General features: G+C 38.8%; 1 protein-coding gene across 2 annotated transcripts; it reads right to left on the bottom strand.

Annotated features, from left to right (window-relative positions):
• Positions 1–3162: 3162 nt before the first annotated feature.
• On the bottom strand, positions 3163–8245 carry g3bp1 (GTPase activating protein (SH3 domain) binding protein 1). 2 transcript variants are annotated; one of them, XM_016455450.1, is made up of 8 exons: positions 8107–8245; positions 6819–6968; positions 6374–6584; positions 6139–6240; positions 5430–5547; positions 4145–4273; positions 3939–4048; positions 3163–3853 (listed from the first exon to the last, which is right to left on the bottom strand). In XM_016455450.1, the coding sequence occupies exons 2-8, from the start codon at positions 6944–6946 to the stop codon at positions 3623–3625; spliced, it is 1029 nt and encodes a 342-aa protein (XP_016310936.1). In that variant the 5' UTR covers positions 6947–6968; positions 8107–8245; the 3' UTR covers positions 3163–3622. The 2 variants fall into 2 exon arrangements, with proteins under 2 accessions (XP_016310936.1, XP_016310937.1); XM_016455451.1 differs by having other exon boundaries at positions 4145–4270; positions 8107–8244.
• Positions 8246–11614: the final 3369 nt, after the last annotated feature.

Genomic DNA, 11614 nt, shown 5'->3' with positions numbered 1-11614 from the left:
ATCCACACCACTCCAGTCCATCAGTTAGTGTCTGTGAATTACAATTCATAATTGTGTTGATTCATATTTATATTGTTAGGAAGATACTTTAAAAAAGTGCACAAACTCTACATAGTGCTATGGGCTAATTTTGTTGTGCAATAGCTTACACGCAGCTCAAGAAACTGATTTCAAACTCTGAAATTAATTTATTTTAATTAAAAAGACAAGCAAACAGTCCAGTCATAAAATAAGAACAAATATATTAATTGCAAGCAATAGCACAAATAAATACAATAATAAGATATAAATGAAATTAATGGTGTTTTAAGTTTTTCAGGTAGGCCTAGGTCTAACAGTAGGCTAATATTCAGATACAGAATTACTACAAAAATTGAATAACCTATTCAATTGTATAATAACACTTTATAGGCACTTCACTGTATAAATATTAAAGGTGCAATAGGTGATTGTCTTCAGAAACATTTTTTGTTATGCTGGTTGAAAGTCTCTTCACATCCCGATAGCAATCATTAAGTTAAGTGGTCTAAATGTATTTATCTGTATTTTTATATTCTGTGGAAGGTGTAGGACCAAGAAATGTTCGTCCAATCAAAACATTCGGTCCGAGTGTTTTAATTAATTTCCTACCTGCTTGTCAACGTATGTATTAGCATACCTCTGCGCACCCGGTTCGCGCAGACAGGATACGTCATCAGCGCGTTTACGAGAATGGCAGACAAACATCAACAACCCGATCTTCCTTCCTGGTATTGTAGTACTTTTAAAGTTTTCTCACCATGAATGGCACATGATGTAGCCCAGCGGTTCCCAATCTGAGCAGGGGAAATCCGTTGAAGTTCCCTTCACTTCGGAACATGGGCTGGAATTGGGAACCGCTGATGTAGCCTATTGTAGTAATGTTGTCTCTGGTATTCTGGTCTGTGAGCTTATATGCGTTCAGGGGGCGTGGCTTTGGACAGCGATTGCGGGGAGGGTGGCATTGTTTATGCTTTTTAAGGCATAAAAGCATCAGCACCCATTGATTGCAAGGACAAAAGCAACCAATACAATTCTTCAAAATGTCATTTTAAGTTATACAATTTGGAACAACATGAGGGTGAGTAAATAACGACAGAGTTTTTATTTTGGGTGAACTAACCCAAAAATAACTGTGCCGGTGTGTGTTGTGTTGCGGAGCCCAAGGCTTTGTGAGGGTCCAGCTGGGGGGCCGTATGTTTGGTGGGTTTGGCCAGCTGTATTAGGACATCTTGAGCTCATGTGGGTCATTGGGGGGTGTAGGGCTTCAAAATAAAGTGGCGGAGAGAAGCTGCACTTTCCCTCTCATGAATACTAATGCTGGGCCACTTGCTGGCACACCCTACATCACGGCTACAGCTAATCATACTCACTGTTAATCCAGTTTAGAAGGTGCTACAGTTGTGAGTTTTAGTCTGATGCAAGCACATGAATTCATGATTAGGCCCAGTAATCTCAGTAATGCAATCACACTGAGAAAATAGGAATATGATTGGCCGGCGTGTGCCTCAGGATAAGGTATCTGTAAAGAACACTGCTGGGGCAATATAACATATTGATATTTGTTGAGAGTGGCAGCACAATATTGCAAAATCTCATCATTTTGGTGGCTGGGTGATGGATGTCTATAGGTGCAAAATTGACTTTTCTGTTATGACCAGCACTACCCGGCAGTAATGGAAGAAAGATTGAGCCGATGCCATGAGGATCTTCAGGTGCTGGAGCCTTTAGAAATTAGATTTGCATATATTCTCATACACACACACACATTATATATATATATAGATATACTATTTATCCCAGGGTTCCCACGTTTGGCCAATTAAAGATGCATTCAGTAGTTCTTCGGCTAGTGTTTCAGTACTGAAACCACAAAGGTGTTCGACGCTGCACTTCCATCTATCATCATGGACCAGCATTATAAGTTTTTATAGTTTTATGTAAATTACATTAAAACCTATGCTGGGTAGTAACCAGTTACATGTAATCTGGATTACGTAGTCAGATTCCAAAATTAAGTATTTGTAATTAGAGTAAATTTCATTTCAAAATACTCAATCAGATTACTGTAAATTTTATGGATTACATGACTTCATGTTATTCACAGTGGCAGTAAACTAATCTTTTTTTTTATTCTCACTAATTCTTAATCTCTTAAGCAATTAGGCCATGTATGAAACAAATAATTATGCAAATTACTAAACATTGGTGAGGTATTTCTGTGAAACACTATTTCATGTTAATTAACGTTTGTTCATGTAAAACAGATTTCCAAATGTTTCCGTTAGCCAAACTCCTTACAATTATTATTGGTTACATTTTTCTAATATAATTAGATTTTTATCAACTTACAAACCCACTGCAATTCTTATATTAAGCACAATTTGGGAAACCCTGGTGTAATGTAACGTTTAATGCATTTCATGTTGATATAAAAAGAGGAATATGTTTTCTGCTTTTTTATATCTATGGTATGGTCTTTAAATGGCAAGTTTAAAACAAGTTAGATTAAAAAGTAAACTACGCAACATACACGCCAGAATAGAAAATGCGATGTTAAATCATCTACATCACTTGATCAATAAGCCCCACCCACTAATTAATACAATTTGCATACAGGTTGACTTTGAAAATGGTAAAATAAACACAAAAATCAGCCTTTACATTTTAATTGGAGTTCTCTATTTTTGTGTGAGCATTAATAAAAAGCTTTATTACAAAAAATGTATTTGCATTCTCCTTCACATTCACCTTTTCACTTTAATATCGTAGTCTTGCCTCAAGATTGCAGTGAACAACCGTATTTTATACCGTATAAGAAAATAACCGTATTTTATTTTTCAATTTGACATGGATGACAAAACGTCACAGTGGAAATAGAAAAAAAATAATTTCATTTTTGATTTTGGCATATTTTGCATGCAGTTCTCTAATAAAATTGTTAATCTGGTTTTCATTTTCATAATTTAATTGATTTAAAACGAGCAGAAAACACCATCCATAGTCTGTAAGCTACAAGAACGCTACATTTATTTGTAGTTCCAAGCCTGGAAGCCCAATTCTTGTATTTCCACATTTTTCAATGCCTATAGGAAACCCTGTCCATATTTCTTCCCCCAGACAAGACACACCCATGCTTCAAAATAGTACATAGAGTTTATTTTGTTCTCTCAACAGTGGAGTTGTTAAAATATGTTGTCATTCTTGATGAAGTGCAACAGTAGAAGGCAAACATGCTAGATAGTCACTCACACACAACCATGATTTGACTTTGCAACCAACCCAAATAAAACCATACTTGCACTTGACCTGAAAGCGGGTGCTAGCAATACACAGGATTGCCCAAGCAGTAAAAACACGTTCCTTTAAGAAACAGGGAGAGAACGCTAAAACCAAATGCTAGGTTTCTCCTTTCCCCAATTCAAGTAGTTTTGTTTTTCTACAACAAATTCAAGTTCAATCTCAGAAATAAAAGGAAGAGTCCAGATAAAGAAGAACAATCTCACTCCTGGGTCCTGGAGTGAGGGATGGAGACAGGGAACAGGGAAGCCATCTGTGTTATCCAGGGTGACTTGCATCAGCAGTGAATGACGTAGGAGCTGCCTCACTGACGTGGTCCTGCATAGCGGCCCTCGCTGGGTCCTGTGCCTCGACCGGCTCCAAAACTGGGTTTCTGAGCCATGCCTCCGCGGGTGGGCGGTCCCCTTGACCCGCCTACCCTGTCGCGTGGTCCCCCCGGGCCTCTGGGGCGGATGTCCCGCCTGTCACCTTCACGGGCTGAGCGGGTCTTCTTCTCCTCTACGTTAAGCCGAACGTCTCCTCGCAGTTTAATGGGCTACGGCATAAAGAAAAGGTCATTCTGATGATCCCGCATTAGTCAAAACATCCTGTACCGCACAACATCTGAAAGCCACACGTACCCGATTGCTGAGGATCTTCTGCACAGGCTCAGCGTCATCAAACACCACGAATCCAAAGTTAGGCAGCTTTCCACCGCTGTTGATTCTCAGTTCAAGGACAGTGCCGTACTCTGTGCGAGAGAGATGAGCAGGCAAGTCAATGCAGGAGGAGCTGATCTACATTTTAAAATCAGTTCAAGTCGAAAAATAATGCTTGCATCACTTACGTTCAAAGAACTCCTTGAGCTCGTTCTTATCAACGTCGTGAGGTACGTTTCCGACAAAGAGTTGGTGGTTGTCAGGATACCGGACCGTTCGCCGCACCTCTGGTTCCCCGCTCTCACCCTCCCGCACTGCTAACCAGAGATTAAACATTAGATAAATGACACTGCCATCTGCATATGATGCATGTCCTTTCAGGTTGCTAGTGGACCAGCCATGATGTGTGCTCTTAATTTAACTTGCAATTTTGTGTGAGATGCTATTTATATGCAGACACGGGGTTCATTACAATGCTCAGGTCGCCTTAAGCGGTTTTGCCAGAGCCAATAAGATTTTGATAGATTGCACAACCAGCTAATCAAGTCTTTTGTAAAATCTTAAAGGGGTCATGATGCGATTTCAATTTTTCCTTTCTCTTTGGAGTGTTACAAGCTCTTGGTGCATAAAGAAGATCTGTAAAGTTGCAAAGACTAAAGTCTCAAATCCAAAGAGATATTCTTTATAAAAGTTAAGAGTCAACGACGCCTACCTAAAACGGCTCGTTCTAACACGCCCCCACATGTCTACGTCACTGTGTGGGAAGATTTGCATAACGCCGCCCAAATGTTCACGCAAAGAAAGGTGTAACTTTTATTCTCGCTGTAGTATTGTTGCTGCCACCGCCGCCATGTTGTGAAGGCACTGCGTGTTTCATTGTGAAAGCGAAACTACTTTGATTGGCCTTCCAAAAGAGGACACGACTAGAAATCAGTGGTTAAGTTGTATTTACAACACTGTTCCAGAACACTTCAACCCAAATATTCAGATGTGTGCAAAGTGCATTTTGCGGAGGATGTAAAAAGACAGTATAAGTCATTATAATCCGTAATTATGTCCCCACTGGATGCAACAAATGCCTCGTTTATAATGGGTTTTAATGTTTTTGTCTCGTCGCTCCGGCCGGGAGACACAGCATCACAATATGCTAAGGGGCGTAACATTTCCATCACACGCTTGAGGTATTCGGCCAATCACAACGCACTGGATAGCTGGCCAATCAGAGCACACCTCGCTTTTCAGACCGATGAGCTTTGTAAAAATCGACGCGTTTCAGAAAGGCGGGGCATAGAGGAGAAACAATAATGTACAGTATGTGGAAAATAATGTGTTTTTTGAACCTTAAACCGCATAAACACATTTCATTACACCAAATACACAAAATGTTCTTTTTAGCAACATCATATGACCCCTTTAAAAATGCATAAAAACATTCATGTGCACCCGTACTAGATTGATTACACTTTTGCACACCTCCTGGCCTTGCTGTTCTGTTGGCTGGAGAGGGTCCTGGTCTTTGGTCACGTGGTCTCTGGTCTCTCTGGGGTCTCTGTGCTGTGGTCTGTGTTTCTGCCTTCACCTCCACACGCGGCTATGGATCACAAAAACATCTAATCACCTAGTGCAATAAAACAGAGATTCCATGCAAAATTAAAAAAAAAAAAAGATAAAACCCCACACAATTATAATAATCTACAACCTGCTATAGTTCTAAAAAAAAAAAAAAATGTATCTACAGCAAGGTATAAAATGTAACAGCATTAATTGGTTTACAGAAAAGCAATATAGCCTAAAGGTATGTAGTAGAAATTTGGGATCAGATCCCATCGATTGAAAGACTTTTACCAGGGTTAATTTCATCAGTTTGTTCAGACACTGATCCCATTGATTTTGCCATTTGTTGATGACTTAAGATATTGCAGACCGGAGGGTCATAGGAGTTGTATAAGTGAAATAAAATAAAACCCAGACGATATAAAACAAACTCACAATATTAAGTTAAACAAGAGGTTTTAAATTGACTAAATTAAGTTATTAATAGATCTTAAAATTGTCATCTCTTTGCATTAAAAGCAGAGCAGTCCATAAGGATACCTAATATAATAAACGAAAAAGCAACTAATAGCCAGGATAACCCTAAAACAAAATTCCTTGAGTGAACAGGTTGGTTGTGAAAGTCTACCTGCGCAGATGGTACTCGGACAACATGTGGAGGGACTCCTGTGGCGGGGACCACTCCTCCGGGTGGGAGATTCTTGCTAGTGACTGAAGCCCAAGACGACGGCTGAAACAAAAAAGCATTTGACTTCACAGGTAAGCTCACTTATCCGGTTTGTGATGACTGCACATCTTCACAAATACAGATCTATTGACACGAGAGAGACCCAACAGACAGTGATGAATGAGGGTGGTCTTACCCGGTTGTCCTCTGGCATGGCGGGTGCCGTGTCAGCAGGTGTGGGCGAAGAGGGAGATCTCAGGATCTTTTCCTCCATGTGAACCTCAGGCTCGCTGACAGGCTCCGGTTTCAGCTGCACAGCTGCTGGCTCAGGCTCCACCTCTGCTTCTGGCTCAGGCTGGGGCTCTGGGCTTACAGACACCTCTTCTTGCGGCGCCTCGGGCTCCACGCTGTAAATGCACAAACTTGTATGAAATTTGCAAACAGTCACCCCTGTTTCTTGAGGGAATCATATCGAATAGATTTTGATTTCTAACAGACACCAGACAAAGTAGGTTACTGAAGAGCTGAAGTATGTATGGTTAGTTTTGACCTACAACACACCTGCATAGTTTGCATCCTGCCTTACTCAAATGACTACCAACAACTAGATTAAATGAGCCACAAAAACGAATGCTAGTTACCAAGGTGGCTGTTCGTAGTACCCAGCAGACTCCTCCTGGACCACTTCAGGCGAGTGCACCCGCAGGGTGTAGTACTGTCGGACAAACTCTCGCCCGACAAGCTGGGCACTTGGCTTCTCCATCACCATTTCTTTGGTCAACTGGTTTCAGCTGAAACAAAATGACTCATTAAAATCACCTCTAAAGAAGAAATCATCTTTTTATCAACCTCATGTTGTCCCAAACCCATAAGACTTACTCCTGAGGAACACAAAAGGAACTGTCAGAAACCTCTCCTTATGGGTTTGAACATGATGGGTATGACAATTAACATTTCTGGTTGAACCATTTTATTTTTTTTTTACTTCAGCTGCTAATATAGAGGTAAACTAGATTATGGCGAGGGAAACCAGGACAGACCGTTCAAGTGAAACTGAAACAAATCCCTTTGTTAAGCCCATCAAGATCGAGACGCAACGAGGCCGTTTAATGTCGATACCGTTTCTACAAATGGGAAACGAAGTCACACCCAATAAGAACAGCATTACAATTCTCGCAGATCGGCTGGTTTAGCTGCTTGCTCATCATGTAACGTTAGGGTGGGACATTATTGCCAATAGAAAACCGCGACTTAATCAGATGGATGCATTGTGAAATGGACTCAAGTAGGCCCCAACACCACACGCCGCGTTACTATCTTAAGCCCGGTTCCTTTGTGATCACGCGGAGACATTTGACGATATTAAAAACCAAACATTTATTCAGATACGTTCGCAATTTCAGTCAAACGCTTGATTTTCTGCAATCGTCATTAATGAATCAGACACGTGCCCAGCACTTGTCGCATAAACTTAGATGAGACGATAGATATCAACAGTAAATGACCACATTGTACACGGAAAATTAGTTTAAGTGATCCTACATGGGAATACGGTGAAAGACGCGTAACGCACCGTAATAGCTCGGTAAATGCGGGATCTCTCTGACGGAAATGTCGGCTGATGGTGAGGGAAATGCAGCTAAAGCTAATCCTCAGAGCGTCGAGCAACAAAAACCCACCCAGCGGCGAGTTTTACCGCTTCAGTCCGCAATTAAAGCGTAAGATTTATCATCCGAAAGGCTTTATTATGAAAACCGGCGAAATCGTGTATTTATAGAAAACAGGTCCGTCACATAAAGCACATGGCTATTAGCTGCGCACAAGCTAACAGAGTCAGTACGCTAACCGCATTAGAACACAAAAAAGGCTGCAAAAAATAAACGCTTTATATATTTTAATACAACAGAATAAATCCAAAAATACACTTACCAAGTGGGAATCAGTAATATGTGTTTGTGTTGAATTTGAAGTGATTTTATTGAAGCGCCGGTAGCTGTGAGGCTTTTAGCTCAAACACTGGCAGCAGCGCGTGTGGCGAATTGCCGGTTTCACTTTAGCTCCTGCTAAATCAACGGTCCGCCTGCTCGCAGAACTCAACAGCCAATCAAATCGACGCAGTGGATTCGCGCATCCTATCAGCATTCGTTCTCTCGCAAAGCCTCCCAAATCAACCAATTAACGTCAACTATACAGACTGTTCGCAGCCTATTAAAAACGAGAGTGAAAGGAAGGATCAGAACAAGGTTGTTAGGCCCGCATGGACGTGAACAATGTGGAGAGTAACAGTTGCGCAGCAGCTGCTCGTGTCGTTGCTTTAAGCGTTGTTTGTTTGCGAAACTAACGAGTTGCCAGGCGATGTCTGTGCACATTAGAAACCGTACACTACAAACATTACACTATCATTCTAAGTCATGTGAGAAAACGTTAAAATGAAGAAAGAGCATATTAAGGTGATTCTGAAGAATGCGTGTGGAAACTGTGCAATACGGGCTTTTCACTTCAGAAATTAAAATACATAAAAAATACTTAGAGCAAGGCAGTTTTAAGACCATTAACGTTTGCATTGTGAATGTGATCATTTATGGGATATTAATTTAATACAACTAAACATTTGCCTCTTTCTTGTTATTAAAATATTAGATAATAAAAATAATAAATTTCAAAAGCGTTCTAATTACCGCAATTTGAAAATAATTTCAATTTAAGTATAGCACTATATAGGTAGGCCTGTTTATGCATCATGGTAATACTTGTTTTACAGACTTTAAATTATGCTGATTAACCCATTTAAGCCCACCGCAGTTCATAGTTGTCATTTTCCTTTTGTAAGTATTTTTCTAGATGTTATCCATGTTTTATTTCTCAATGACATGCAAGCAAACAACCAAATAAAGGATTTCAAGAAGAAGAAAAAAAGGTATTCACTTCCTTCCTGTCACATGAGGCTGTCAATTTCCTACCCCTACTTCCAGCAAGCATGGCGAAGGCAAACCCTCCCAAAGAAATGTTATTTTCATGTTACTAATAAGTATTTTTTGTTGACATATATATATCTACATAATCATGAAGGTCTCTAGAATCATCCAAACAAAACAAATCTTACAGGAGATCTAGTTTTTTTGTATACTTAATCAAAAGTCCAAGCGGCAACTATAGTTGACTTGTAAGTACATATCATGGGGAAATGGGGTATACTGTGTTAATAGGTTAATAAATCAAGGTCATTGGTCTTGTTTAGTGCTTTTTGCTTTCATAATATCCCACCTAAAACATAGCGTAACCCTTTAACTGACATATCTACTGTACAGTAGACCTTCATTTGATGGGAATAAATCTGTGAAAAGGAGGAGATGAGAAAGCAATCTTTCCACAGCTCTACTACACTTCTGTGTCTGCTTTTTCCCGTTTTCAAGGGACAGCAGCAGTTTACACACTTCCGGCAGTCACACAAAAGGAAGAATGGAAAGATAACGCATGGGATTAATTGCTGTAGATTATCTTTTTCTCCCTTTATGACATTATGTCTTGTAAGGGGCAAAATATAGAGGCCCCTTTATCCAGTTTGGATGTGTTTCATTCTAATTGGTTGAAGCACTTCTGAAAATCGCAGTTAGATTAGCCTACGAAAATGTGACAAAATCTCCAGAATCAAAATCAGATACTCTATGAGGCACTTAGAATTAAGTAAACGACATATTTATGAGATGCACTGGTTTATAGTGCCAATTAGTCTTAAGTGTGTCAAAAAATATATATATAATTTTCAGTTTTATTACTACAGTACAGTACAATTAAGCATACATATTATTAATAAACCTTCACAAGTGTTAAAACTTGTTCTCAGCTCCTAAATTATTTAAGACAACTAGCGAGGTATCCTAAACTAGTTAGGAGATGCAAGATGGCTCTGTTATGCACACAGAGGCGGAGGCTGCACACTTTCCAAAACAATGAATGTTTTGGAATGGTATTATGGCTGTGATTTGGGTCAGTTTTTTTTTTTTTTTAGTTGCATCACTTTTCGTTTCATGAATGCATTAAATCTCATTCACATGGAGGGAGTGTTTAAATGGGCCACATCTTACCTTTCTGAGGGCTAAACCCACCGGCAACTATACTTGCCGCATTTTATAGTTGTCATTTTCCTTTTGTAAGTATTTTTCTATATGTTATCCATGTTTTATTTCTCAGTGACATGCAAGCAAATGGGCAAATTACTTGTAAGTATCATGGGGAAACGGGGTATACTGTGTTAATAGGTTATTAAATCAAGGTTATTGGTCTTGTTTAGTGCTTTTTTCTTTCATAATATCCCACCTAAACATAACTTAACCCTTTAAATGGCATCTCTACTGTACAGTAGACCTTAATTTGATAGGGAATAAATCTGTCAAAAGGAGGAGATGAGAGAGCAATCTTTCCACAGCTCTACTGCCCCACCTCTGTGTCTGCTTTTGCCATGGGGGGTGGGAATTTCCAGTTTTCACAGCAGCAGTTTACAAACTTCAGTCAGTCACACAAAAGGAAGAATGGAAAGATAAAGAGCTAAAGCATGGGATTAATTGCTGTAGATTATCTTTTTATCTACCTTTTATGACATTATGTCTTGTAAGGGGCAAAATATAGAGGCCCCTTTATCCAGTTTGGATGTGTTTCATTCTAATTGGTCAAGGACCCTAATTCTTTTTATGACTAGTAGCTTATGATTCCATTATAATGTTTAAATTCAGACAAGTAATGAGTTTACATTTACATTATTATATGAAATCACCTACTACAGTCAGCCATTGAATACTAATATTTTCTTCATTCTATTTATTTTTATTTATTTATTTTCATTTAACTAACACACCTCTAAGAATGAAAATATCTGCATGTTCAATAATAAGTAAATAAATAAACATGAGTGTAGCCTACACATGATAATTATTTAAATAATCATATATGTAAAAAAAGAATATCATTAATTTCATAAATATCAAGGACTTTTGTCAGGGTTAATTAACTGTCACTCACATTTTTGAACATAGACGTGAAAGTGCACGATCCAAACTTAAATTTTTATAATTCATGAACAAAAACATTTTGTAACATGATATTGATGTACCATTTTCATGGTAATGCAATGTTTGATTTTAAAATGGGTTTCAAAGGATGAATTTTGAGATTTAAAGTTTTCAATTGATATATCATTTCTGATGATTTCTAAAGTGTGCTAGAGAAAAAGGCAACGAAGACTTTTTTTGACAAAGGTCAGAACTCATGTTATGTTATGTAGATTTTTGAGGTGCACTCTTGTCAAAAATTAATCTATTACTTTTCCTACATTATTTTATTTGTAGGAAATATATATTTTAACAAAAATATTGGTAAAATTTCTATTTAGGAGTCTTAGACCTTTCCAACGATATATAGTTTGTCATGATTAGATTAGGAT

This window comes from Sinocyclocheilus anshuiensis, unplaced genomic scaffold, assembly GCF_001515605.1.
Source record: "Sinocyclocheilus anshuiensis isolate Anshui unplaced genomic scaffold, SAMN03320099.WGS_v1.1 scaffold235, whole genome shotgun sequence".
Taxonomy (NCBI): Eukaryota; Metazoa; Chordata; class Actinopteri; order Cypriniformes; family Cyprinidae; genus Sinocyclocheilus; species Sinocyclocheilus anshuiensis.
This window is presented reverse-complemented; position numbering and strand designations above follow the sequence as displayed.